The 24,134-nt window shown below is 36.1% G+C and overlaps 1 protein-coding gene across 2 annotated transcripts in view; it reads left to right on the top strand.

Annotated features, from left to right (window-relative positions):
* Positions 1–24,134, top strand: part of LOC109078844 (spondin-1-like) — a 66,663-nt gene that overhangs the window by 9,676 nt on the left and 32,853 nt on the right. For both annotated transcript variants that reach the window (XM_042715280.1, XM_042715281.1), the window contains exons 4-6: positions 3,615–3,688; positions 4,053–4,169; positions 7,324–7,472. In XM_042715280.1, the coding sequence (XP_042571214.1) occupies positions 3,615–3,688; positions 4,053–4,169; positions 7,324–7,472 (340 nt within the window). The remainder of the gene's footprint in view (positions 1–3,614; positions 3,689–4,052; positions 4,170–7,323; positions 7,473–24,134) is intronic.

Genomic DNA, 24,134 nt, shown 5'->3' on the forward strand with positions numbered 1-24,134 from the left:
TGTCCCCTGTCTTTTTTTAACTTCTCAAAAAGGATAGCAGTCTCTCCTCCACCTCACTTGGAACCCATATCACCTACCCAGGTCTCGTCTTCGTCCATCTGCGAACTCAAGGAATTATTATGGTTTCATTTACCCATCTGTCTTATTAGGGCAGGGATGTCTGATTTTTTCCAATAAACATTTTCAGGGAAGCATCTGCTGTGCCAACGTGTTGAATCTGCTGTCACTTTGCCTTGGCGTGTCAGAACCGTGGAGACATTGTACCTTGTAGCACCGGGCCAAATGCCAGTGCTCAGGCTCCAAAACGCAACTGGCAACAGCGCCCAATGAACATCAAATAAAAGTGCAATTACATCTGGAATCCCTCCAGCACTTTTCTAGTGAAATGTCAAACAGACCAGGGATTGGAAGGGAATTTTTAATCTGGATTTTGTTTCCTTTGATTCTTTGGTGCCATCAAACTGTGGAAGGCAGTTAAGATGTGGTAAACATGATTTTTTTATTGACAAGCTTTGGAACTTTGGAGATACATGGCTTAGATGAGACGATCAAGACCAAATACCAACAGAGGAGACGTCTTGAGAGGTTTTGAGAAGAATGGTTTGAGACTTGAGCAGTCATACTTTGTTGACCACTGTTAAGGGTCCATGAACATATGTGTTTGGATTACAGGCATAATTTGTGATTTGTCACATAAATATTCTACAAACATTCACATTTTTTTCTCTGTATGAGACAATTTATTGCCATCAGCATTGCTTTGAACATATTACTTAAAGGGATACTTCACAGAAAAAGGAAAATTAGCCCATTATTTTCTCACCCTCAAGCCATCCTAGGCATATATGACTTCCTTCTTTCAGATGAATCCAATCAGAGTTATATTAAAAATTGACTTTGATCGTCCAAGCTGTTTAATGGCAGTCAGCGGGTGTTGCAGTTCATCAGTCCATAAAAAGTTAAATAAAGCACATCCATCCATAATAAAAAGTGCGGGGGGTGAACAAAGGCCTCCTGTAATGAATCGATGGGGTGAACAAAGGTCTTCTCTAGCATGCAAAATGTAATAATCACTTTAATATAGCTTGTGCCAACAATTGTACACGTAAACAGCTCCGGGAGGATGACGTAAGATATCGACATTGCGCATGCGCTGGTGAGTCTCGTGAAAACCAACGTTTGTTCACAGGAGCAAAGGAAGCAAAGTTTCCTTACTTTAGCAAATGAAAAGCTATCTCCTCTTGGCTTATATAAAAATCCTCCGACATTCTTCTATACAAATCCTCTTTTTGTACTTCTAATTCATGACCGTTGTTTTGTTTTGATCTCTCCCCTGCGCTTCCGTGTTTGTCACTTCTAAGCAGCGCATGCACAAATCCGACGTCCTACGTCATCCGCCTGGAGCTGCTTCCATGTACAACAGTGAGCACAAGCTTGATTAAATTGATTGTTTTAAATATGGCTATTTTTCTTACAAAAACGCTTCGCTACAGGAGGCCTTTGTTCACCCCCTGGAGCTGTGTGAGGCACTTTTTATTATGGATGGATGCGCTTTATTTCATTTCTGTTAGATAGATGAACTGCAACACCTGCTGATTGCCATTAAACAGCTTGGAAGATCAAAGAAAATGTTTAATATAACTCCGACTGGATTCGTCTGAAAGAAGAAAGTCATATACACCTAGGATTCCTAGAGGGCGAGGTAATACATGGGCTAATTTTCATTTTTGGGTGAACTAACCATTTAAATGCAATTTTTATTAAATTTAACGAGTCACTTAGCTGTTTTCGTACAGTGGTTGTTGTGAAAGGAGCTTAAAGAGAAACGGCATTCAAACATTTTCTGTCAAACAGTGCGCTACTCTTCAGTAATTCAATAATATAAATATATCTTATGATTTGATCCCACTTTATTTACTTTTTTTAGCTACTATCCTAACAACAAAATCGGGTTACAATTCATTTTGTTTCTTTTGCATTGCATTTGCAGTGAAAGGGCCATGAAGAGGAATAACATTTAAGGTTCTTTGCTATGTCAAATTGGGTTGTTATTCAATTTCTGAAAATGCACTTTGTAAAACCCAGATGAGCTGAAAATCTGTCATATTGCAGACACCTCCACATTTTGATAAGGCCTGCACCAGATTCTCTTGTAAGCCACCCACATTAAACATGGGATTATTCTCAGGAGGGCATAGCGTTATGGTCAGACCTGCCACATGCCACATCCTTGACTGACAGCAACGGCAATGGGCTCTAGTGGGACAGTAGCAGGACTCGCCATTGTTATTCCACATGGGTCGATCTAAGCTGAGTGTGGCCCAGTCTCTGGGGGGCTCCATCAGCGGCAGCTTTAAAAGCGATTCAAACCTCCACCGCCCCCTGAACATAGATGGTCCTCTTCAGTACATTTGCTTTTTCCCCAACTCTTGCTAAACATATTGACATCAGCTGATGTCTCTATATGGCTTCATTTTAAAAGCCAAACTGTTTTAATCATTCAGGATGTTGACTGGAGTCACTGAAATATACTCTCAGGTAGTAGCATTTTGCAAATGCAGCATTATGCACGGAAGCCTTTGTTAAAAAGATGCATTGTCTGTTCCCACTACAATACAATTTTGAATGCAATAATGATGGTACCATAAATGTAAAAGCACACTTTCTCAGAACTACAGTGGCATGAGAAAGTTTGGGAACCCCTTGCAGAATCTGTCAAAATGTGAATAATTTCAACAAAATAAGAGAGATCATACAAAATGCATGCTATTTTTCATTTAGTACTCTCCTGAGTGAGTTATTTTACATAAAAGATGTTTACATTTAGTCCACAAGACAAAAAAATAGCTGAAATTATTAAAATAACCCCATTCAAAAGTTTAGGAACCCTTGGTTCTTAATACTGTGTGTGGTTACCTGGATGATCCACTACCGGTTTTTTGTTTTGTGATGGTTGTTCATGAGTCCCTTGTTTGTTCTGAACAGTTAAACTGAGCACTGTTCTTCAGAAAAATCCTCCAGCTCCTGCAGATTCTTCAGTTTTCCAGTATCTTTTGCATATTTGAACCCTTTCCAGCTCAAACATTCACTGATGCTCCAGAAGGAAACACGATGCATTAAGAGCCGAAGGTGAAAACTTTCGAACAGGATGAAGATGTCCAAACTTTTCTTATTTTGTTGAAATATCTTTTTTTTTTCCATTTAGTACTGCCCTTCGGAAGCAACAGAAGCTACTTGCATTTTTCCCAGAAAACAAATTAAGTACAATTTACCTTGATCTTCAAATTCCAAAAGTTTTCACCCCCTGCTCTTAATGCATTGTGTTTCCTTCTGGAGCATCAGCTTTTGACCCCAACTCAGCCAACTTTTGAATGGTGTTATTTTAATAATTTCAGGAATGTCTTGTGGACTATATGTAAACATCTTTTATGTAAAATATCTTACTCAGGACAGTACTAAATAAAAAATAACATGCATTTAGTATGATCTCTGTTATTTTATAAATTATTCACATTTTCACAGATTCTGCAAGGGGTTCCTAAATTTTCGCATGCCACTGTATATCTAAAAGACAGATAAAAAGTTGGATGAACATTGTAATGTCTTCAATACAGGGCCAGTGTTGTGCAGCGAAGAATAATTTTCTTCCAAGATGAGGGCTCACTTACCAAAAGACTCTGCGAGAAAGGTACTTTTAAAGCTGGGTTTCTCATGCACATCCCCACTGATAACATTTTTACATCTACAAAGTAGTTTTGTTTTTTTTCCTGTCATGAACAGACCTCTTTTTCTGTCATCTGTTTTTGATGTTTCTAAATAAAATATGCCTTGTAAATGGTTGTGTTTATGCATGCCACATCAATTTGTGTATTTTTAATGTTTATATAGCGTGTGTGTGGAAGGAGACAGATAAATGCACATGTGCATTTTTATGTGGCAAGAAAAAGAGAAATGTAGATTCTCAGCAGTTGGTTAAAAATAAGGATGTAAAATGGAAATAATGGACACAATGCAATGGAAATTAAATAACTATCATCTTCTGAATGTTGCAGATCCATTTGCGATGACTGAAAAACCCATGCAAGAGTGCTGTGCTTGTGGAACAGCCAAGTATAGAGTCACTTTCTATGGAAACTGGTCTGAGAAGGTGCATCCCAGAGACTACCCAAGTAAGAACAAACACTTTGTGCACATGAGCACAATACTTGCATCAGTACTGTTATTGTTAATTAAAACAAACATTTTAAAAGTGTTCATTTATTGAAATAAAGCTGGAATAAAGTATAAATATTAGAGAACTTCAACTTAAAAAGCTTAAAAATCAAAAAGGGTGCTAAATGAAATAAGTACTAAAATGGCTAAAGATAAAACTAAAATGAAATATAAAAAGACATTATATTTAAAAAAAATAACAAAAGCACATTCAGTAACAAATTTAGTACAATTAAAATGAAAACTAATATAATAAAAGCTAATTCAAATTAATTAATAATATTAATAAATCAACAAAATAACATGATTCAATATTATAATTATAAAAAAAATTATATTTTAATATAATATTATCACATTGTGAGGTATATTGTGCTAGGGTTGTGCAGTATACTGCCTATAAAACACATTTACAGCTGTATGATATCTTAATTGATATCTTACCTTGAGTTTGACATTCATTACTGTTTCATTTTGTAATTTATCTGTACTATAAATCAAATAAAATGTAGATGTGATGCTGAAAAGTTAGTGATTAAAATGTTTGCACTATTTGTGTGACAGAATATTAATTGATTAACATTAACATTAATTAACATTAAAGAGGTTGTTGGTTGGTATTTTTGAGTTTTTTGTTTTTGTGTTGGAGTCCCCTACATCAGGTTTTAATGCATCTAAGGTCAGAAAACATTGTAATTTTCTCAGAATATACATTTAATATTAGAGTCATTTGCCAATGATTAGGAAATGATTAGTTTCAAGCAAGTTCGGAGCAAGCCCCTCCCTTCCTCAAGCCTACTCTGCTCTGATTGGTCAGCTGGCCAAATCTGTTGTGATTGGCACAGAGATGAGTCCTTGAGCCAGTTAGCCAGCGCTACCATTGACAAAGCACCTTTACATAAAACAATCATATATTCAATTTGTTCTTATAATGACATAAAATACAAAAACACTTATGCAAGCGAATCGTGCCCACAGCTAAAGTTTAGCTGCTAAACTGTGAACACTAGGTGGATACGTTAGCCGAGTGCTAACGTGACTAACTGATTAAACAATACAGTTTGTAAACCAAAATATGTCTACTGTAATGTTTGAAGAATGACAGACAAAGACGCTTGGTCTTAACTTTTAATCAGAACGCAGAACAGTTGTATCACAGGAGCACCAGCCGAAATCACTCATATCTCTCCCGCATTAACCCTATAACTGTCAGTGCAGCACAATAAACAGCAATTTCACAATTATTATAAAGTCTGTGTGCTACACTACATTCTTTATTATTAAACAAAGTAATTAGAACAACGTCAGTCTACAATAATCAACATATGCTTAGGTTTACTGCGAATTTTTAGAACTAATTCAGTAAGACAGTGATATTGTGCTTTACCTGGAAACACATTATATGTACTTTGAAAAGATAGAAAGCATATATAAAAAATTAACATAGTAATAGTTATTTAGACTGGGGCTACAACTACACAGAAACAATTTGCAACTTTAAAATACTGATCAGACAACACAACGACAAACAATTCACATGTCTCAATACAATTGTCATTGAAGACCTAGAAGCTAAACGGTGCTTACACAACAAACCAAACAATTATTAAGCATGCTACATAAAACGTAAAAGCAACAATTATTAATAACACTTACAGGTTATGATACGGAGGAGGAAGCTGATGCAAATACACTTGGAACTGAACCTTCCTTCAATATCAGCCGGATCGCGAATCCAAGTTTTATTGCATTTAAGTTGGTAAAGCAATCGTCTTCAAAATGGCGTGAACAAAGCACAAGGCTCGGACTATACTTCTGTGGTACAGTTGTATATATGAATTGTAGCCACTTTGTCTTCAAATGCTCATCCTTGGGCAGATGAAAAAAGTTTGCTTTTGAGTCGCACTTCAGAACACAGCGTCTCGTCGCCATGATGTTTTCTAGTTTTCACTGGCGTCTTGGAGCGCAATAAGTGGGCGTATCGTATTCAAATAATTTGACAAGTTGACGTCATCTAGTCAGAGAAAAAAGCTTCGGTCTTCTAACGATTCATAAAAATGACTCAGAGTCGACTCTTACTTTTGAAAGACAATAACTTTATATACGGTGCACTGTCATATTTCAAACTTTGCAGGATGTTTTTGTTCACTTAGATCTATGTTACACACTACATGAAAGGTAAATTTCAAAATTCCATGATAGGTGCTCTTTAATATTCTTATATTATTAATTATCAATAAAGTACAATAAAGTATGAAATATCAAATTTTGTACAGAAGATTACCAGACAAAAGCTGCTTTTTAAATTTTTTTTTAATATTTTTTTATTTTTTTATTTTTTTTTTACACAGAAATGTAAGTGTGAAATGTAAGTAAATTAAATGTAAGAAATTAGCTATATTATCGAATCATTGGAGATTTGCATCAAGTTCAGTGTTCGCATTTTCCACATTCGGATTCAGTTTAAAAAAGTGTTTGAAATTGTTCAGCATCTTTATAAGCGAACATGGCAAAGATTTACACACTCATTTTTTTTGTAATTAATTGCAAAAATGTCATTTTAACAGTCAGGTACTACAAAGAGCGCTGAAAACACATTCTTGATATATTTTAATACCACACTGATTTTACATCTCAAACTTGACAATTTGAACAAACTGCCTTGCAGAAAGAGTGAGAACATGGGCAGAGATGGCCAGCAATATCTTTCTCCTGCAGCTTTAGCTCTCAGGGCTGGTTTGCTAATAAAGCAGTCAGCAGGAGAGCTGGTTCATTTCCTATGTGTGTGGCAGCAATGATCCAATCTGTTATTTACTGTCTGGCAAGCAGGCAGGACTACAGCCTGGGCTGCGATACTTTGTGAGATAAGAGAAGCCAGGCGGATGTTGTCACATAGCGCACTGCTGCTAGTTAATGGGTCTGTGGAAACAGACATTGATGTATGCGGTTGGCTCCTTAAAGAGAGACAAAAGTAGAGGCTTAGATTTTGAAGATACACATTAGAGAACAAGTTACTTCAGAAGTGCAATTATCTGGGAGGATTTAACACTGTATAAAGCTGTAACTTGAAAGATCTGTTATTTGTTCACCGCTGTTGTTTCTGTCCCAAAGGACGTGCTAATCATTGGTCGGCTCTCATTGGCGCATCTCACTCGAGAAGCTATGTGTTATGGGAATACGGAGGTTTCGCCAGTGAAGGAGTCAAGCAGGTGGCTGAGTATGGATCACCCGTCAAAATGGAGGAGGAGATTCGACAAAAGGTAGGCCTTCTGGCTAAGTGTGACGAGATGAGATAACAGGATCAGACAGATAAAGTTCAGCTTGGAAGCTAACGTTGAAGTAATTGCTCGACTTTCAGGCCAAGATGTTCTTTTCTTGGGAATAGCAGCAGTTTATCCGACAGAGATTGAATTTAAACGTTTTTCATTGGCCAGGATTAGGCTCATTACATTTCTGATGCTTTTTCAATTTGCTGTTTGTTTAGGATTATTTTAAACCTTGACAAACTAGCCAAACGGGATGAATCTGAATGAATTTTTAAAGAAAGATTTTTAAGTGAATGAATCGTTCTCTTTCTCTTCCACTGATGCTGAAAATCTCCCTCGTGAAGTGCATGACTGCTTTGGTTGCTTGATAAAAATCAGCTCTAGTCGAGAAAATGGAGGGAAACAAATCAATCTGCTTTATTGTCTTTGTTCATGAAAGAGCTCATTGTGCTTAAAAGCTATTTCTTCAACTTTTAGCTGACTTGAAGATATATAAAGCTTAATTAGGCATAACAAGACTTGTTTTGGGTGTGAATGATTCACTGATACAATGATTGATTCAGTCACTCACAATACATGAAACATTTGTTTGAAATGATTGTTTCAGCCTAATGATATATTTTACAGAAATAACCAATCTTATTGGTGAATGGAATCAGAATATTTGAGTCACTGGAAATTAATCAAAATCCCCAGATCCCCAGTACTAGAAGCAATGCCCTTGCTGAAGCTTTTCATCAAAAACCATTAGCTTACTTATTGCTTTCACTCCATCAAAAGTTGCTTGGCACTCAGTTTATGCACTCATGGCGTCGGAAATAACATGTCAAAGGTTGATCAGTTAACGGAGGGTTCTGCCTAGCATCTTAATTAAACACATTTGTCAGTATCAGCTAATCTTCACATTGCTGTAATTTAATTGTTAATTTCCGCCTCTTGAAAGATACGTTAACAATTGCATGCAGTCTAAGACGGAAGGTCATTTAGCAGCATTGTAGGAAGATGTGTGTAGTATAATTCAGCGTTAACATGACGGGCTGCCTCCATGAGGATTTTAAAGGTCGCCTAGGAAAGGTTCATACCCAAGATGTTCCCATTTGTCTTTTGCACAATGCACTGTAGGTGGTTTTGCAGTGCACATCTCGACACGTCTCAGATTGATGATTATAGAATCGTTTCGGCTTCACCCATATGCAAATAAGACTTTTCTAATAAATTAAATTAAATATAATGTAATATTATATATTTATTATATTACGAATAATTAAATATATATTAAATGTTATATGTTATATTAAATGTACTTTTTTAAATATATACTGTATATATATATATATATATATATATATATAATGTATATATACTGTATATATATATATATATATATATATATATATATATATATATATATATATATATATATATATATATTATATTATGTTATGTTATGTTAATATATGATGTTTTACTAAATCAAGCATATTTCTGCTTCATTGCAATATCAAAATAAGAAAGATGATTCACTTCTGAGTTCTAGATCATAAGATGTCTCATCAGTTTTCATTTTTTCACATATTCCTGGAAGCTCTTTGTTTTTTGTTGATTGTCTTGGGGCATGGCTGATGCATTTACCCACAATTATTTATTGATTTGTGCTACAGGCACTTTCATGCTGTCAACATTTGTTTTGTTTGGCATTGCAAACAAGTACATTAAAAGTCCTGTCTACACAGTTCTTCCAAAAGACCAGAAAATCACAAGTAGATTAAACAAGTTCAACAATGAAAAATCAATATTAAAAATACAAAGACACATAGTGCAAGAACACCAAGACACAATACAAAAGTGCAGTATAAGCCCCCGGCCAATAGAGCTACTTTTTATTATTTCTTTTTTGAAGCTGTCAACTGTCTGTCATTCCAGAATTGATTTTGTTTTCTTCTATCTTGTCCCTTTATTTTACAGCTCTTTTGTGATTTCAGGGCTTTTTCCACATGCTTGATCTCCTTTCTGATACTGTTGGTTGGTTTTACCTGACATGATCATTCATCTTTTGAGGTGATGCGGATGCTTTGTAACCCCAGTAAAGGTGAATCTGTCTGCAGGGGCCCTTTGAACTGATTTGCTTTGTGGCAGTTTTTTACTTAGCTTTAATTTGATGTGCACAATGCTCTTCGACTTTAAAGAGGTAGTTCACTCAACTAAATGAATTCTGTCATCATTCACTCACACTCATGTTAATCTAAACCTTTGATTTATTTATTTTTTTTTCTGTGAGAAATTTAGATGTTTGGCACAATGTTCACACTGTTCTTTTCTATACAATTAAAGTAAATTGCAGACTAGCGGTTGTCAAGCTTTAAAAATGACAAAAATCGCCATAAAAGTATCATAAAAATGGTCTTGCAATATAATGAACAAGTCGTATAGATATCCTTTATGATATTTTTATGGTACTTTGTGGTACTTCTTGATAGCCCCTGGTCACTATTCACTTTCATTGAAAGGAAAAGAGCATTATGGACATTTTTCTTTTTTGGGTGCTCTATTCCTTTAACATGTTTACATTTGTATTGCAGTATAGTTTGGATCATTTTAAAGCTTTTAGCATAAAATGGTATTTCAGACTTCTTTCGCGTATAATTTTCCCTGCTGTTCGCCTAGAGGAAGCAGCTTCCAGAAACACTGCAGCGCTACTGTAAAATCAGTCATCAAAGCCTTTTCCAAAAACCATCACAGTCATTTACTGTCATTTTTGGCATTTCACCATAAGGCACATTACTTTCGGAAAAGCAATCGCAGAACATTCTCAGCAGAAAAGAGCCATGCAGATAAATATTTCAATCGTAGATCACGTTGCTGAGTCTCTTCTGAATGCCAAATTGCAACAATAGACAGGAGTAAGTAATACGTATTCAACAACATTGCAGAGAAGCTCACAAGCATTCTTTTATAAGTGTGGACTAGCACAATTTCCCTTAGTATTTCATTGTAATCTCAAAACCTGACCTCAAAATAGGAAATAATCCTATAATAAGCTAACACTTATAACAGGTTAAAACAAAACAACTTTGCATTAAGCCAGAAATATCGCTCTAGTGATAAATTATACTATCATCTTGTTTAAGGCTGCTTGTTCAATGGCTCTACCTTTAAAACTTATAGTCAGAGCTCTATAGCACTACAAAGACAAAAACTGTAATTTTCTTTCCTGTAGCTGCTGCGTGGACAGAGATGTAATCTTTTTCTAGTCTTTTTTTTTATTTTTTATTGCCAGGCCGTGGAATTCAAATCATCTCTTTCCCACTCTTTTTTATGATGATTAAAATATGTAATTTTCATTTCTCCCAGAGTCCCCTGGTGAATTTTGACCTTGAGCTTACAGTTCACATTTCCACAGACACGTTTAACTTGGAATAAAAATTTTGAATAGCATTATAACATGCTTGCAGTTAGTTAATGAGGTGAACATTATGATTACAGAGGTGTCGTAAAACTGACTCTAGGAAGGTCATGCAAGCTTTTGGAAGATCTCAGACATTGACAAACACAGTAAGTTAGGAGGTTCTGAGGCAATTTCTTAGCTGTTATGTCATTATGAATCTTATTATCATCTCATCTCGGTGATGATATATTTATCCCACAATCTATCAAAAGCACAGTGTGAGGCAAATGGGAAAGTGAATGAAATGAGCGTTGGAATGAAGCTTTCCCTGAAGAGGACAAGATGCTTAATGCTTTACGAGCACTATGGTATACATAACTGTGAAATTTCTATTTGTACTAACAGTATGGAAGCTCTCTATTTACATGCTAAATACGCCACAAGAATCTTTATTGTGCTGTATAGGTGGGTGTTTGCTTGTGCCTCTTAGCAGTATCTGTTAATTAGTGCCTGCATGTGCTAATTAAACATTGCAGCATTTATATGAATTTGATGTTTAGTTTTTGCTGACCCACTGAACATGAAGTGCTTCTTTCCTTGTGTTAACTGTCAGCTGAAGCTGTGAAGTGTCTACTGTCATAACTGGTTTTCGGTCTATTTCCCTGTGATATAGAGTGCTGCTTCCAAAACACTGTATTCCAGGTATGTAATTGTCATTGAGAAATAATCAAACAATCAGAATTCTTATCTGAACAGGATTTATAGAAATCGTTTTGTGACATTATAAATGTCTTTAATTCAGCAAGGATGCATTAAAATGTTTTTTTTTTTTTTTTTTTTACTTGCATATATGATCAATATATCAGTATATATCATCATTCAGAGGAATGTACCACCACAGTGTTTTCTTTTTTCTTCTTCTTTTTTTATAGTTGTCTGTGCATTTTAAGTTGGAGAGAGCATTTTAACATAGACAAAAAATTACTGCCTTCAGGTTCAAATTAGTTCATTTGATGCTAATTCTTAATAAAGATACTATATTTTTCTCTTACTCTCTTTCTCAAAAAGAATCGCAACTGATTTGCATTCTTTTGAAAGTGTTAATGACAGCATTTTTGAATTTGAACATATGCACATTGTGTTAGCCTGAGATAAGTTTCTAGCACAGAAACTCTCAGAGTTCCTCATTAGCATTGCAGGTCATCAACAAAACAACAAATTTCTACCATTGCGCTGTTCAAACTAGCAATTAAAGAAGTAAGTCCCCATGGAATCTGTATTTAGAGTGGATAGACTCATTCTATCCTATTTCTGTGATTTAACTTTTCATTTTTCTCTTGGATGTGTCTTCTAGATCCAACAAAAGACCACTTTAGAATAAAAAAGCATCAGAGGGAAAATAAAGAGTTGTGCTCGCCGTTTTGTGCCCATCTCCAACTCTGGCTGTGATGACAGTATTCCTAATTCCTGCAGGCTGAGCTTGTAGGGCTTTGGATGGTATACATCAGATTCTTCCACACCATCCCAAAACTTCTGCCAGCTGGTCCCATTATCCTTTTTAGCATGACCTGACCTTGTAGATGGTCGTACTGTTTAGAAAGATGTTTCAGTGCTTTAGCCAAGAACAATTGTCTTGTTTCAGCCGACTGGTAGGTTTCAGGTTGCCTGTCAGCTTTGCTTTGGGTGCTGCACGGAGACATCTGCGTATGAAAAACAAAGCTAATGTTTCTTCTGGCGGTGGTTCCATCAGGCATTACTGATGTAAAAAAGAACAACATCCAGCGAATTGTTTCAAGGCGTTTTGCTGCTCTGTAAACAACATAAAAGTGCTTTAATGTGTGTTTAATGCTTGAGAAGAATCAAGCCCAAGAAGAAGCATTGGGGTTTGTAGTAGCTAATGGGAATCTCACTAAACACATGAATAAGTCACAGCTCAGGGGACCCAGTTCTCACTTTATAAAAAACTGTGGGGCCAAAGAACAGTTTCCTTGAGTTTTCTATCATTTGGAATTTCTCCAAAACATGCTCCAGACTTTGAGTGTGTTTGACGTCAAAGCTTTATTTTCATAAAGTAGGCTACTAATACATACCCCTTGTTTTATAACCCTAGTATTCTGAGGGTTTAGGAGCCTTAAAATGGGACTTTGGTTGTGCAAGCAAAAAATGAACCCTCTATTTATGTGCACACAACTTCTGTCATTTCCACTTGGGTGTGTGTGTGGCAACCTGCGTAAGCACCACGGTCCAAAGATGCTTTGGTCATGTGTTCCAGTAATCCTTGGGATCATGACGGAATGTGAAACATCTGGGGTGGACTTTGCTCTGATAGCAGTGACTCAAAGCCAAAGATCTCCATACAAAGCTCTGTGTCACGGCTTAGGGTTGGCAGCCACGTCTCCCAGGCACCCCGAGGTGTTTCCAAAGCTCCTCTTCTAATCCTGAGAACCTCCAACGCACATCCCCAACAACAACCTCCTTGAAAAATACCTGCCAGTGTTGGGAAAGCTGCTGAGCTTCTGTCTTTCCAAGCTATAAGCTTAATCTACTTAAAGTTTAAGTAGTTCTGCTCCACTGCCGTGCAAAGGCAAAAGACCGTAACTTCGATTTTTGTCAAAAATTAGTTATTGATATTTTTGGGACATTAAAGACATCCTTTATCATGTGTATAAGTATCTTGAGTCAATTTCATTGTTTTTCCGAGAAAATAATGGTTCGTCTCAACAGTAACTCTGAAAAGCCCCGGAGAAACCAAGGCAGAACACCATATAACACCAGTTACCACTCTTTCACTTTGTTTGGAATGCTCAAATTGAATTATGGCATTCTGACCACCGCGCGTCAATATGAAGTTACGGTGCCGGTTTGGAGTTATACGTGTTCTGTCTTTGTTTTACTGTCCATTAAAGTCTGCCGCATTTTAATTACGGTGTACAAACAAATTAGATAGATCACGATCTACCTAACAGCTCCATTTAACAAAGCACTGTAGAGACTAGATACCTTGGCAGCAATACGTAATCGTGAATAACCTTTAAAGATTTTTTATTTTTTTTATTTTTGTAATGCAGATTATTCATCAGGCTGTCACTTCTAGTTGGATGCGTGTGGACTCGAATGCCATAGCTAGCATGATCAATCATAAAATCAGTATCCTACTAACAGTTCGCAATTAAATCCATTTCCTACCTTTTCTTGTCACCCGATAAAATCAATCCATGGCGATGAATGTCATCGGAGATGTTTAATCCACAAGCATTCTGAGCATTATTCCCACTTGTTGGCATTCACATCAATCCACAAGTCATGTTTTTAGGATAGGCTATTTCATACAAATCAATATAACAGCAATTATGCTGTCTAGCATTCTTTTACGTTACTGAGCATAGCAAATAAATTGGTGTCCACGGTATGCACTCATGTTTAACTTTTAGTCTGCTTGTTACGATCAACAACAACAAAAAAAACCTTTATACAGTCACATTACTATATGCAACATCCTATATGAGACAGACCATGATCACTAGATTTCATACAGGTGTTACTATAATAGTTTTGTATATGGTGATCAGCAACCAGATATTGATAATGTGAAAGTTACTGCATTTTGCCTTGGATTGACTTCTCACGTTTCGCAGACAATGCAAAGGCAGAGTACATTAACTTCAAAATAGGGGTAAAAATCAAGTTTGAGCTCACAGTTTTTTAATGTAGATAATTTTCATTACTAAAACATCTAATTGTTAAATTTACAGTGTCCTACCTATAATTAATTTGGCTGGACAAGTAAAAAACTTTAAAGTCGTTTTTCGCAGTTTCACACTCTAGCGAGTTAAAGTCTTTTGCCTTTGTAGGGCAGTACAGTGAAAGTACAATTTACGGTGTATAACAAAGCACTGTAGAGACTAGATACTTGGCAGCAATACGTAATCGTGAATAACCTTTAAAGAATTTTCTTTTTGTTATGCAGATTATTCATCAGGTGTGTGTGTGTGTGTGTATTTTACATATGTGTTATATATATATATATATATACATTGCCCATCCAAAAAAAAAGTCACCACCTGGATTTAACTAAGCAAATAGTTAAGATCCTCCCATTGGATAATTACTGCATGGATGATTATGTTATGTGCCCAAAGAATGAGGTCAGCTGACTACCTGAATATACTGAATGACCAGGTTGTTCCATCAATTAATTTTTTTCTTCCCTGATGGCACGGGCATATTCCAAGATGACAATGCCAGGATTCATCGGGCTTAAATTGTGAAAGAGTGGTTCAGTGAGCATGCAACAACATTTTCACACAAGGTCAGTTCACACATTTTCCAGAGTCAGACCTTTACCCCAATGAGAATCTTTGGGATGTGCTGGAGAAGACTTTGCACAGCGGTCCGACTCTCCCATCATCAATACAAGATCCTGGCAAAAAATTTATGCAACTCTGGACAGGAATAAATGTTGTGACATTGCAGAAGCTTATCGAAATTATGCCACGGTGAATGTGTGCCATAATCAAAGCTAAAGGCAGTCCAACAAAATATTAGTGTGTGTGATTTTTTTTTTGGATGGGCAGTGTATATAAAAGTTATGTTCTTACTCCAGTAAGTGTCTTTATGAGTCACTGATTTATTCGTTCAGCCAATTTATTTGTATATGTTGATTCATTCAAGAATGAATCAAGTGTCTGTCTTTATGAGTGAGTCAATGAATAATTTACTCAACTGATTTGTTAAAAAACATTTAATTCTTTAGGAACTTTCCTAACTTTCCTTCAGGAATGTTCCTAATATTGTTTGGGAAGTCACCTACAATAGGTTTACATGCATGCAAGGTCAGAAATGTTTTCATTTTCTCAAAATTTGCATGTAATATCACCTCATTTCCCAACGATTCTCAAAGGATTCATTCAAAGCAGTTCTAAGATTCAGTCTCTCTAAACTCTTCCATTCTGTGATCCTACTCTGCTCTGACTGGTCAGATGGCCCTGTCTGTTGTGATTTGTGTACCGCGTACAGCGTGTGTCAGAAATTATATGCCCATTGCCATAGTTCTGTATTTTGAACACTTGATAGATAATAAAAACATATATTATTTATCATACTCACAGGTTGAGATTCAGTGGTCAGCTGGTTCAAATAAACTGGGTACTGAGTCATCTTTCCACAGAAATCATTTTGTGAATCCTGCGTTGAATTCCCAGAGATTAGAGAAGCGGTTGTCAGTCAAATGACAGGGACACAAAAAAAGATTGGGGTTATACTGCTGTTATACAGTGGAAAAAAAGGAATTTTAACTATTGATTCTTTGTAGCCTCATCTTTTGGAAGTGAAAATAAAACTAATTTAGTTACACAGCATAGGACACAGCGTCTTCTCAACATGATGTCAACCACACAAACAAACTACAGTGTTTGAGGGCAGGTCAAGTTGTCCGTGGCTGGCCAGTGTAGAACATTATGCAAATGTGTTACCCCATGATGTGTAGCCATCACAGAAGTGGGTTTCGAATTACTGACGACTCGTTTAGGCTGTTTAGAGTTGATTCTTTCTTTTGGGAGACAATAACTTTATTATTATGCACTTTCGGCTATACAACTTTGAAGATCATTTACATTCACATAAAGCTACTTTTACACTGCATGAAAGGCAATATTATTCTTTGGTTGTGTGTGTGTATTTTATTATTTTTATATAAAATGCATGTGTATATATATATATATATCAATGATTTAACTGTATTTAATAATTTTAAAGATTTTTTTCTTCTATATGTGGGGACAGATTTACTCGAATGAATGAGACCGTCTAGCACTACATATAACCCATTAAAACATTTTTAACTGAAGGAACCGATTCATACTATGAGGCTTTGTATGAGCAGACTTGATGCTTTATCAGAATATAGAAAAATATTTTTTATTCGTTTATATTGTCCAGTTAGAGATCTCTGAACCAGTTTGTTGTGATAGAGACATTTGTGGATATGTAATTAACAGTGACACACTCTGGATGTAGAGGTCAATGGAGCGATGCTGATTGGGTGTATTACATGGATATGGAGCTGTGCTTTCTTTGACAGCGATGTGATACCTTGCTGCAACTCAGTAAAAGATTATCCTTTGAGCCGCTCCTGGTGGCTACATGTATAGATGAAATTTGATTTTACCCATTTCCTGTGTAAATTAAAGAATGAACAAGAGAGAGAATGAAAGATGATTGTGTGATATAGATAGAGAGACTGATTTCAGTGCATTATTACCAAGTGATAATTAAGTCACAAGGGTTTCTATAGCCTTTTTTTCGATGGGGCTTTACAGTGCAAACAGTTAACAGCTGTTAAAAATATTATATCATATAAAATATCTATCTATCTATCTATCTATCTAGAGAATAAATCTTTATTTTTGGGCGCTCCATTAGAAGCCTGCCAGACCTCTTCGCATGAGATGAGGCAGGACCGCCTACCACGTCCTCCTTCACTTTCGTCTGAACCCCACTTCTGCGTTTCAGAGGAAATTGCTGCGAACCACTCGGCCCCAAGTCTCCCAGGTCTGTCAAGTGAAAAAAAGCTAATGCTAAGCACTCACATTTGACATGTTACAGGATGTGCTCTCATTTTTTTTCCATCTCTGAGGCAACAGACTTTAAAGGGAATCTTAGCTACCATACAAACCTTCAAAGCTACAGCCTCTCTTTGACTACTCGCATTGAAAATAGACATTTAAAATTGGGCTCTAGCTCTTACCAAACTGGGGAAAAAACATTCTAACAAAATAATTATGAAAAAAAAAATCATTTAAATTTTATTTGTTTGATTTACTTACTCTTCCAAAGATTTCACCTTTCTGGGACACAAGAAATTATTAATACATACTTTTAATTGATTCAAGTGATTCATGTTCAATTCATGTCAAATATTGAGGTGACAGTTTAAGGTACTGTATATCATAATTTTGCCTTGTTTCATGAGTATTTATATCGTGAATATTCATGTGATGATGTCAATTATTTTAAGATAACAAGCACTTTTCTCTCTGCACTTCTTGTAGAAACCATGAAACATAATACTGAATATTTAAATATGTTATGTAAATGAAGGGTACAATTTGCATATAACTCTTTATCTTAGAACTGATACAAAATGGCATTACAACTTCACATTTAAGGTAAATTCAGAAAAATATTAAGAATTAGAATTTAATCAAATTTAATATAATTAAATAGAAACTCAGAAAAGGCAAATTATTGTCTTCATATTTTTTAAGTTTTCTAATAATTACAATTAGTAATTTGTTAGTATTGTGTGTGTCTCTGTCAGTATTACTCAATGTAATTGATCGTGCTCATTTACCCCATTACAAGTTTTCTTAGAATGATTTTATTTAACATTAAATTACATTTAATTACATTTGTTGTTATAATTATTAAGTATAAATGTATTACATTAATTACATTTAATTTAATGACATAATTCACTGAAATATTTTAGTTTTTTTATTATTAAATGTAATAACTAAATAAGAATCTAACTCTTAAAAGCCATACATTTTATTGTCTTCATATTTTAAATGTTTTATGCACACCAAATATTTATAATGCAATCAATATAAAGGCTCAAAGTAGAGCTGTGGCGAATGACCAAAGTATAACCCTGTTGTTCCTGCAGAAATTAGCATGTTGAGAGCCATGGCAGTGGCGTGTAGATGTTTATAAAAGACTGGCTGGCGATATTTCAGGATTCAGTGGACACACATGGTGTTTCACAATGTTCATTCCCCAGAGGAACAAGAGCTAGACTCTCCATTCTAGCATCCAAAGAATGTAAAAGAATGGCTAGCATTCCCATATTGAGATTCAGAGGGTACATCCAGCTCTCCTGACTCCCTCTAAGTCGGTACAGTCTTCATAACCCAGCACTTGGACAAAACAAAATGAAGCCACATTATGCGATGCACTTTCTTTAATTCATGAGGGATCCCTCATAAATCCGTTTTCAATAATGTCCCTTTTTCCCTGCCTTGTTTTCCCTATGTAAATGAGACCTCGGCGACTGACAGTAATCTTCCATAATTTGGTTTGCACGGCTCTGTGCTAGCGCTCTGGGAGGCCTGAAAGAACACATATCATTCAGAGAGAGGTCAGACAGTGCACAAAACAAACTGACAAGGCCAAAGCTCATACACACTGCTGACTGACAGCTGAGAAGCCTGCATACTCAAAAGGCCAGCCAAGACAGCGAACAATTAAAAAAAGAAAGCTATTCCGATTTTAGTGTGCGTGTCAGAAGAGCTGATGCTCATTTGAATGGACTGTCTTTTGGATTGATGGCAGGTCAAAACACCTGTTACAAACTAACGCCATTCCTGAATTTTAAGCAGATTTGAAAAAAATTAAGCTTCATGGTCATGGTACTTTTTACCATTAGGAATTTAAAATGTAAAGGCGCTTATCTAACATTATGTGTTTTATTGGATGTGACATCGGATGCTCATTTTCCACAAGTTGGTATGATTCTTTAGGGTCTTCATGAAATGTCTGCAACATACTTTGGTTAAAATTCCTCAATAGTCATGTAAAACAACACCCTTCGGTGCATGTCTCTTTAAATGATAATGAGCTAATGCTCTCTCCACCCCTCTCTTCTGTTTTTTTTTTTTTTGTGTATTCAGTGGTGTGTTACCATCAAAAACAAAACTATGGATGCAAACACCATGTAAAAGTGAATTTTTAATCCGATGTCCCCTTTAATACATATTCCTTTGCATGATTTATTGGTGCACATTGATATTTTATTTCAACTAACAAAGGTTTTTTTTTTTTTTTTTACTATAATAAAAAATAACCCCGGTGCATATAAATTTTGGTTGATATTATTGGATATTTAATTAATTTTCCCCATTTTTATTGTCCTTTTTTTAGAATCATTTCATTTAAAATGCAATTATGCATAATTTTATTTAAAATAACATTTACTGTACATTTAACTTAAAATTAATTAAATCAAATTAATAACATCTCATTTCTTATTTCATTTATAGTGTTTTCTTTCTTTCTTTCTTTCTTTTTCGTTCTTTCTTTTTTTTTTAAATTTTATAGAAATTTATCAGCAATTCATTAGTTACCTGCCATAATTTATATAAACAATAAAAATCTGTATTGGGTAGAATTTTAATAATGTGCATTCCTGCTTGGTACTTGGTACGTATCTTAAAAAAGGGGGGTACTTTTATTCTTGTTGTTAGTTTAAGCTGTATCAACCATTACTGATAAGGCTTTCAGCACTGTTTGCCTTCCAGCAGAATCTCACATCCCTGCCTGTAATAGTCCCACTGCGGTCCTGTCAGACTGAGAGATGATTGGCTGTAGAGCTTCAAGATGAATGAGGGGGAGAGTGACAGGTAGTGGAAGACAGACTTCAACTCCTTTAAAGGGAAAGATGTGGACAGAGGAGATTGTAAAGGTCTTTCATTTGGACTGTTTTGGAACATGCTTCACTGGATTCTTCACTGAAAGTAATGGAAGGAAAGGAACTAGGCACTTTTGAGTTGAAAAGCTACCATAATTTACAGAAAAAGAAGGATTACTTTTACAAAATGTCCAAATCTGAAATTAAATAACAGGAGAAGACATATAATCATTTTAGCATTCAGTATCACTTTAGTTTCAAGAATGAAATGGTACATCAAAACTAAATCAAGTGTGACAGTCTAAATAAAAATGTAAAATGATTCGTCCCAAGTCCATTGCCTAAACTGAAATGTTTCCTCAGATTTCTCGATCATTTGTTGGACATTTTAAATCAAGGATTGGGGGAATGAGGAGCTTGGTTTGGGCTGAACCACATCTGTCAGGTCAGCAGGTCCATCGTAGCTCTTTTTTCAGTCTGTCTTGAAAAACATGAGGGATGAAAGCTGTATGTCAAAAAAACAGACTTTCCCAGAGGTGTCAAATGTCTTTAAGGTAGTGCTGTATTGTCTTCACTTTTTGAGCCATGCCAGATGCTTGAGTGGAAAACCCACTTTATAGCATAGCTGTAATCTCAACAAGTACAATACAACCAGGGCTGGACTGGGACAGAAAATCAGCCCTGCCATTTTTTGGTTCAAATGGCCCACTACTACAATCAGAATCATCCCAGTTGAACAGGAATTGTGGATGGGGGGAGTGCATGTACAGCTTACCTGCTGTGTGTGTGTGTGTGTGTGTGTGTGTGGGTGTGTGTGGTGTGTGTGTGTGTGACTGTATATAAATATATAAATAAGTATGTATATATATATATATATATATATATATATATATATATATATATATATATATATATATATATATATATATACACACACACACACTATTAGGTACACCTTGCTAGTCCCGGGTTGGACCCCCTTTTGCCTTCAGAACTGCCTTAATTCTTCGTGGCATAGATTCAACAAGGTGTTGGAAACATTCCTCAGAGATTTTGGTCCATATTGACATTATAGCATCACGCAGTTGCTGCAGATTTGTCGGCTGCACATCCATGATGCAAATCTCCCGTTCCACCACATCCCAAAGCTGCTCTAATGGATTGAGATCTGGTGACTGTGGAGGCCATTTGAGTAAATTGAACTTATTGTCATGTTAAAAAAAAACATTCTGAGATGATTTGAGCTTTGTGACATGGTGCATTATCCTGCTGGAAGTAGCCATCAGAAGATGGGTACACTGTAGTATCAAAGGGATGGACATGGTCAGCAACAATACTCTGTAATGTTGCGTATAAACAATGCTCAACTGGTACTAAGGGGCCCAAAGTGTGCCAAGAAAATATCCCCCACACCATTACACCACCACCAGCAGCCTGAACCATTGAGACAAGGCAGGATGGATCCATGCTTTCATGTCGCAGCAGAAATCGAGACTCATCAGACCAGGCAACATTCTCCCAATCTTCTGTTGTCCAATTTTGGTGAGCCTGTGCGAATTGTAGCCTCTGTTTCCTGTTCTTTGCTGACAGGAGTAGCACCCGGTGTGGTCTTCTGCTGCTGTAGCCCATCTGCTTCAGGGTTCGACGTGTTGTGCATTCAGAGATGGTATTCAGCATACCTTGGTTTTAACAAGTGGCTATTTGAGTTACTGTTGCCTTTCTATCATCTCTAACCAGTCGGCTCATTCTCCTCTGACCTTTGACATCAACAAGGCATTTTCGTCCACACAACTGCTGCTCACTGGATATTTTCTCTTTTTCAGACCATTCTCTGTAAACCCTAGAGATGGTTGTGCCTGAAAATCCCAGTAGATCAGCAGTTTTTGAAATACTCAGACCAGCCCGTCTGGCACCAACAACCATTCCACATTCAAAGTCACTTAAATCCCCTTTCTTCCCCATTCTGATGCTCGGTTTCTGATGCTCACCACATCTAGATGCCTAAATGCATTGAGTTGCTGCCATGTGATTGGCTGATTAGCAATTTGTGTTACCAAGCAATTGAACAGGTGTACCTAATAAAGTGGCCGATGAGTGTATACAGTATATACACTGTTGTTCAAAACACACACACACATGCGTGCACACACACATTTAAACCCCATAATGTAGGGAATACCAGGTACACACTAACACTGTGTTTATGTGTGTGTATACCTACTGTGTATACCAGTTTAAGTGGACCAGTGCGCTCACATGCTCTTGACTTGCTGTTAAAAGTTAGAAAAAGTTATGACTATTTGAGGAAACTAACCAGTAGGCAATTGATTTTTCATGGACGATTCCGACTGTCGGCTGATCCTAATTTACTGTATTTACAGATGTCGCTTAATGAAATCACAACATATAGAATGTAGAAAAGAAATCAAGAAAATAAGTGTCTTCTACTCACCAAGACTGCATTTATTTGATCAAAAATGCAGCAAAAATTGTGAAATATGATTACAATTTAAAGTAGCTATTTTCTATTTTAATATGTGTTCAAATGTAGTTTATTCCTGTGATTGAAAAGCTGGATTTAAGTAGCCATTACTCTGATCTTCAGTGTCACAATTTGTCACAAATATGGAATTTGAATATTTTTGGAGGGGGAATTTTTATCTTTTTGTTTTGATTTGCACAGGTGTTAATGAAGCACCTAAGGCCATGACAGAGCGGAGAGTATTTGTTTGCATGAGTGTAGTCCTGGGGTTGTCTGTGTGGTCAGGATCAGACATTGTCACCATCCACTGGTGGGCCTGTTGGCAGATATGTTCTCCTGAGCTGCTTGGTTTGATGGATCCTAGATCGCTCTCTCTCTCAGCTCTGTACTCATTAGGCTGCTTTCTGAACAGACGTCGTCTGATTTATGCATGTCAGGGTTCATTTATTATGCCGTGTGTCATTCAAGCAGATTAGTTATTTCTAACTTTTCCACTGGGTTGTCAATTTGAAAACTAAGAACAGTTGAATATTAATTCCTATTTTGTAGTTAATTAAAGGAACAATTCACCCAAAAATAAAAACTCTATCATCAATTACTCACATAAATTCTAAATCCAAAATTCTATGACTTCATCTCTTCTATGGAGCATAGTAGGCTATTTTTATACATCAATGTTAACCAAAAGCAATTGGTACCAACATTCAGGATGAGTAAATGATGACAGAATTTTCATTTTTGAGTGAATTATCCCTTTTAATCCTATGAAAACATCTGATGCAGAGTCTGTGGTGTGCATATTCAAATAGGTGTCAGAGATCAAGTTTTAAATCATTCATATTCATGAAATAAGTACTTGAGCAATGATCCAGATGAGACAAATCATTTGGAGATAATGACGGTGACAGTGAGGAAACTCTAAAAGGCCAACTGACAGAGTTCTGCAGGAGAGACAACAATAGGTTGTCACATATCTTATTAATTTACTCAAGGAATAATCAAGGTATTTACATAGTAATTTATGCTAATTGTGAAAATTGTTTAGCTCAAGCTTGTGGACCGGTATACAGTAGAAGCACTTTGACTGGACATGAAGGGGTTTATTCTTGGCAGTCGATTTCTTGCCAAAGTGACTTTGAGAAAAGAAAGTTCAGATTACATAAGTGGCAATTACCAAAGCAGGTAGCTAAGGTTAAATGGCTGAATCCCACGTACGAATGAGAAGATAATGCAATTACAAACAAAGTGCTGATTCAGTCACAGTGCTAGATTCAAGTCAAGTATTGAAAAAAAGTGCAATACAAATGAAGTCTGTGTGTTAGTTAGTTTGGTTACACTGATATTGTCAGAAAATCATGTGAGAGGAGGTAATTCTTTATTTTT

The sequence above is a fragment of the Cyprinus carpio genome, chromosome A25, assembly GCF_018340385.1.
Source record: "Cyprinus carpio isolate SPL01 chromosome A25, ASM1834038v1, whole genome shotgun sequence".
Lineage (NCBI taxonomy): Eukaryota > Metazoa > Chordata > Actinopteri > Cypriniformes > Cyprinidae > Cyprinus > Cyprinus carpio.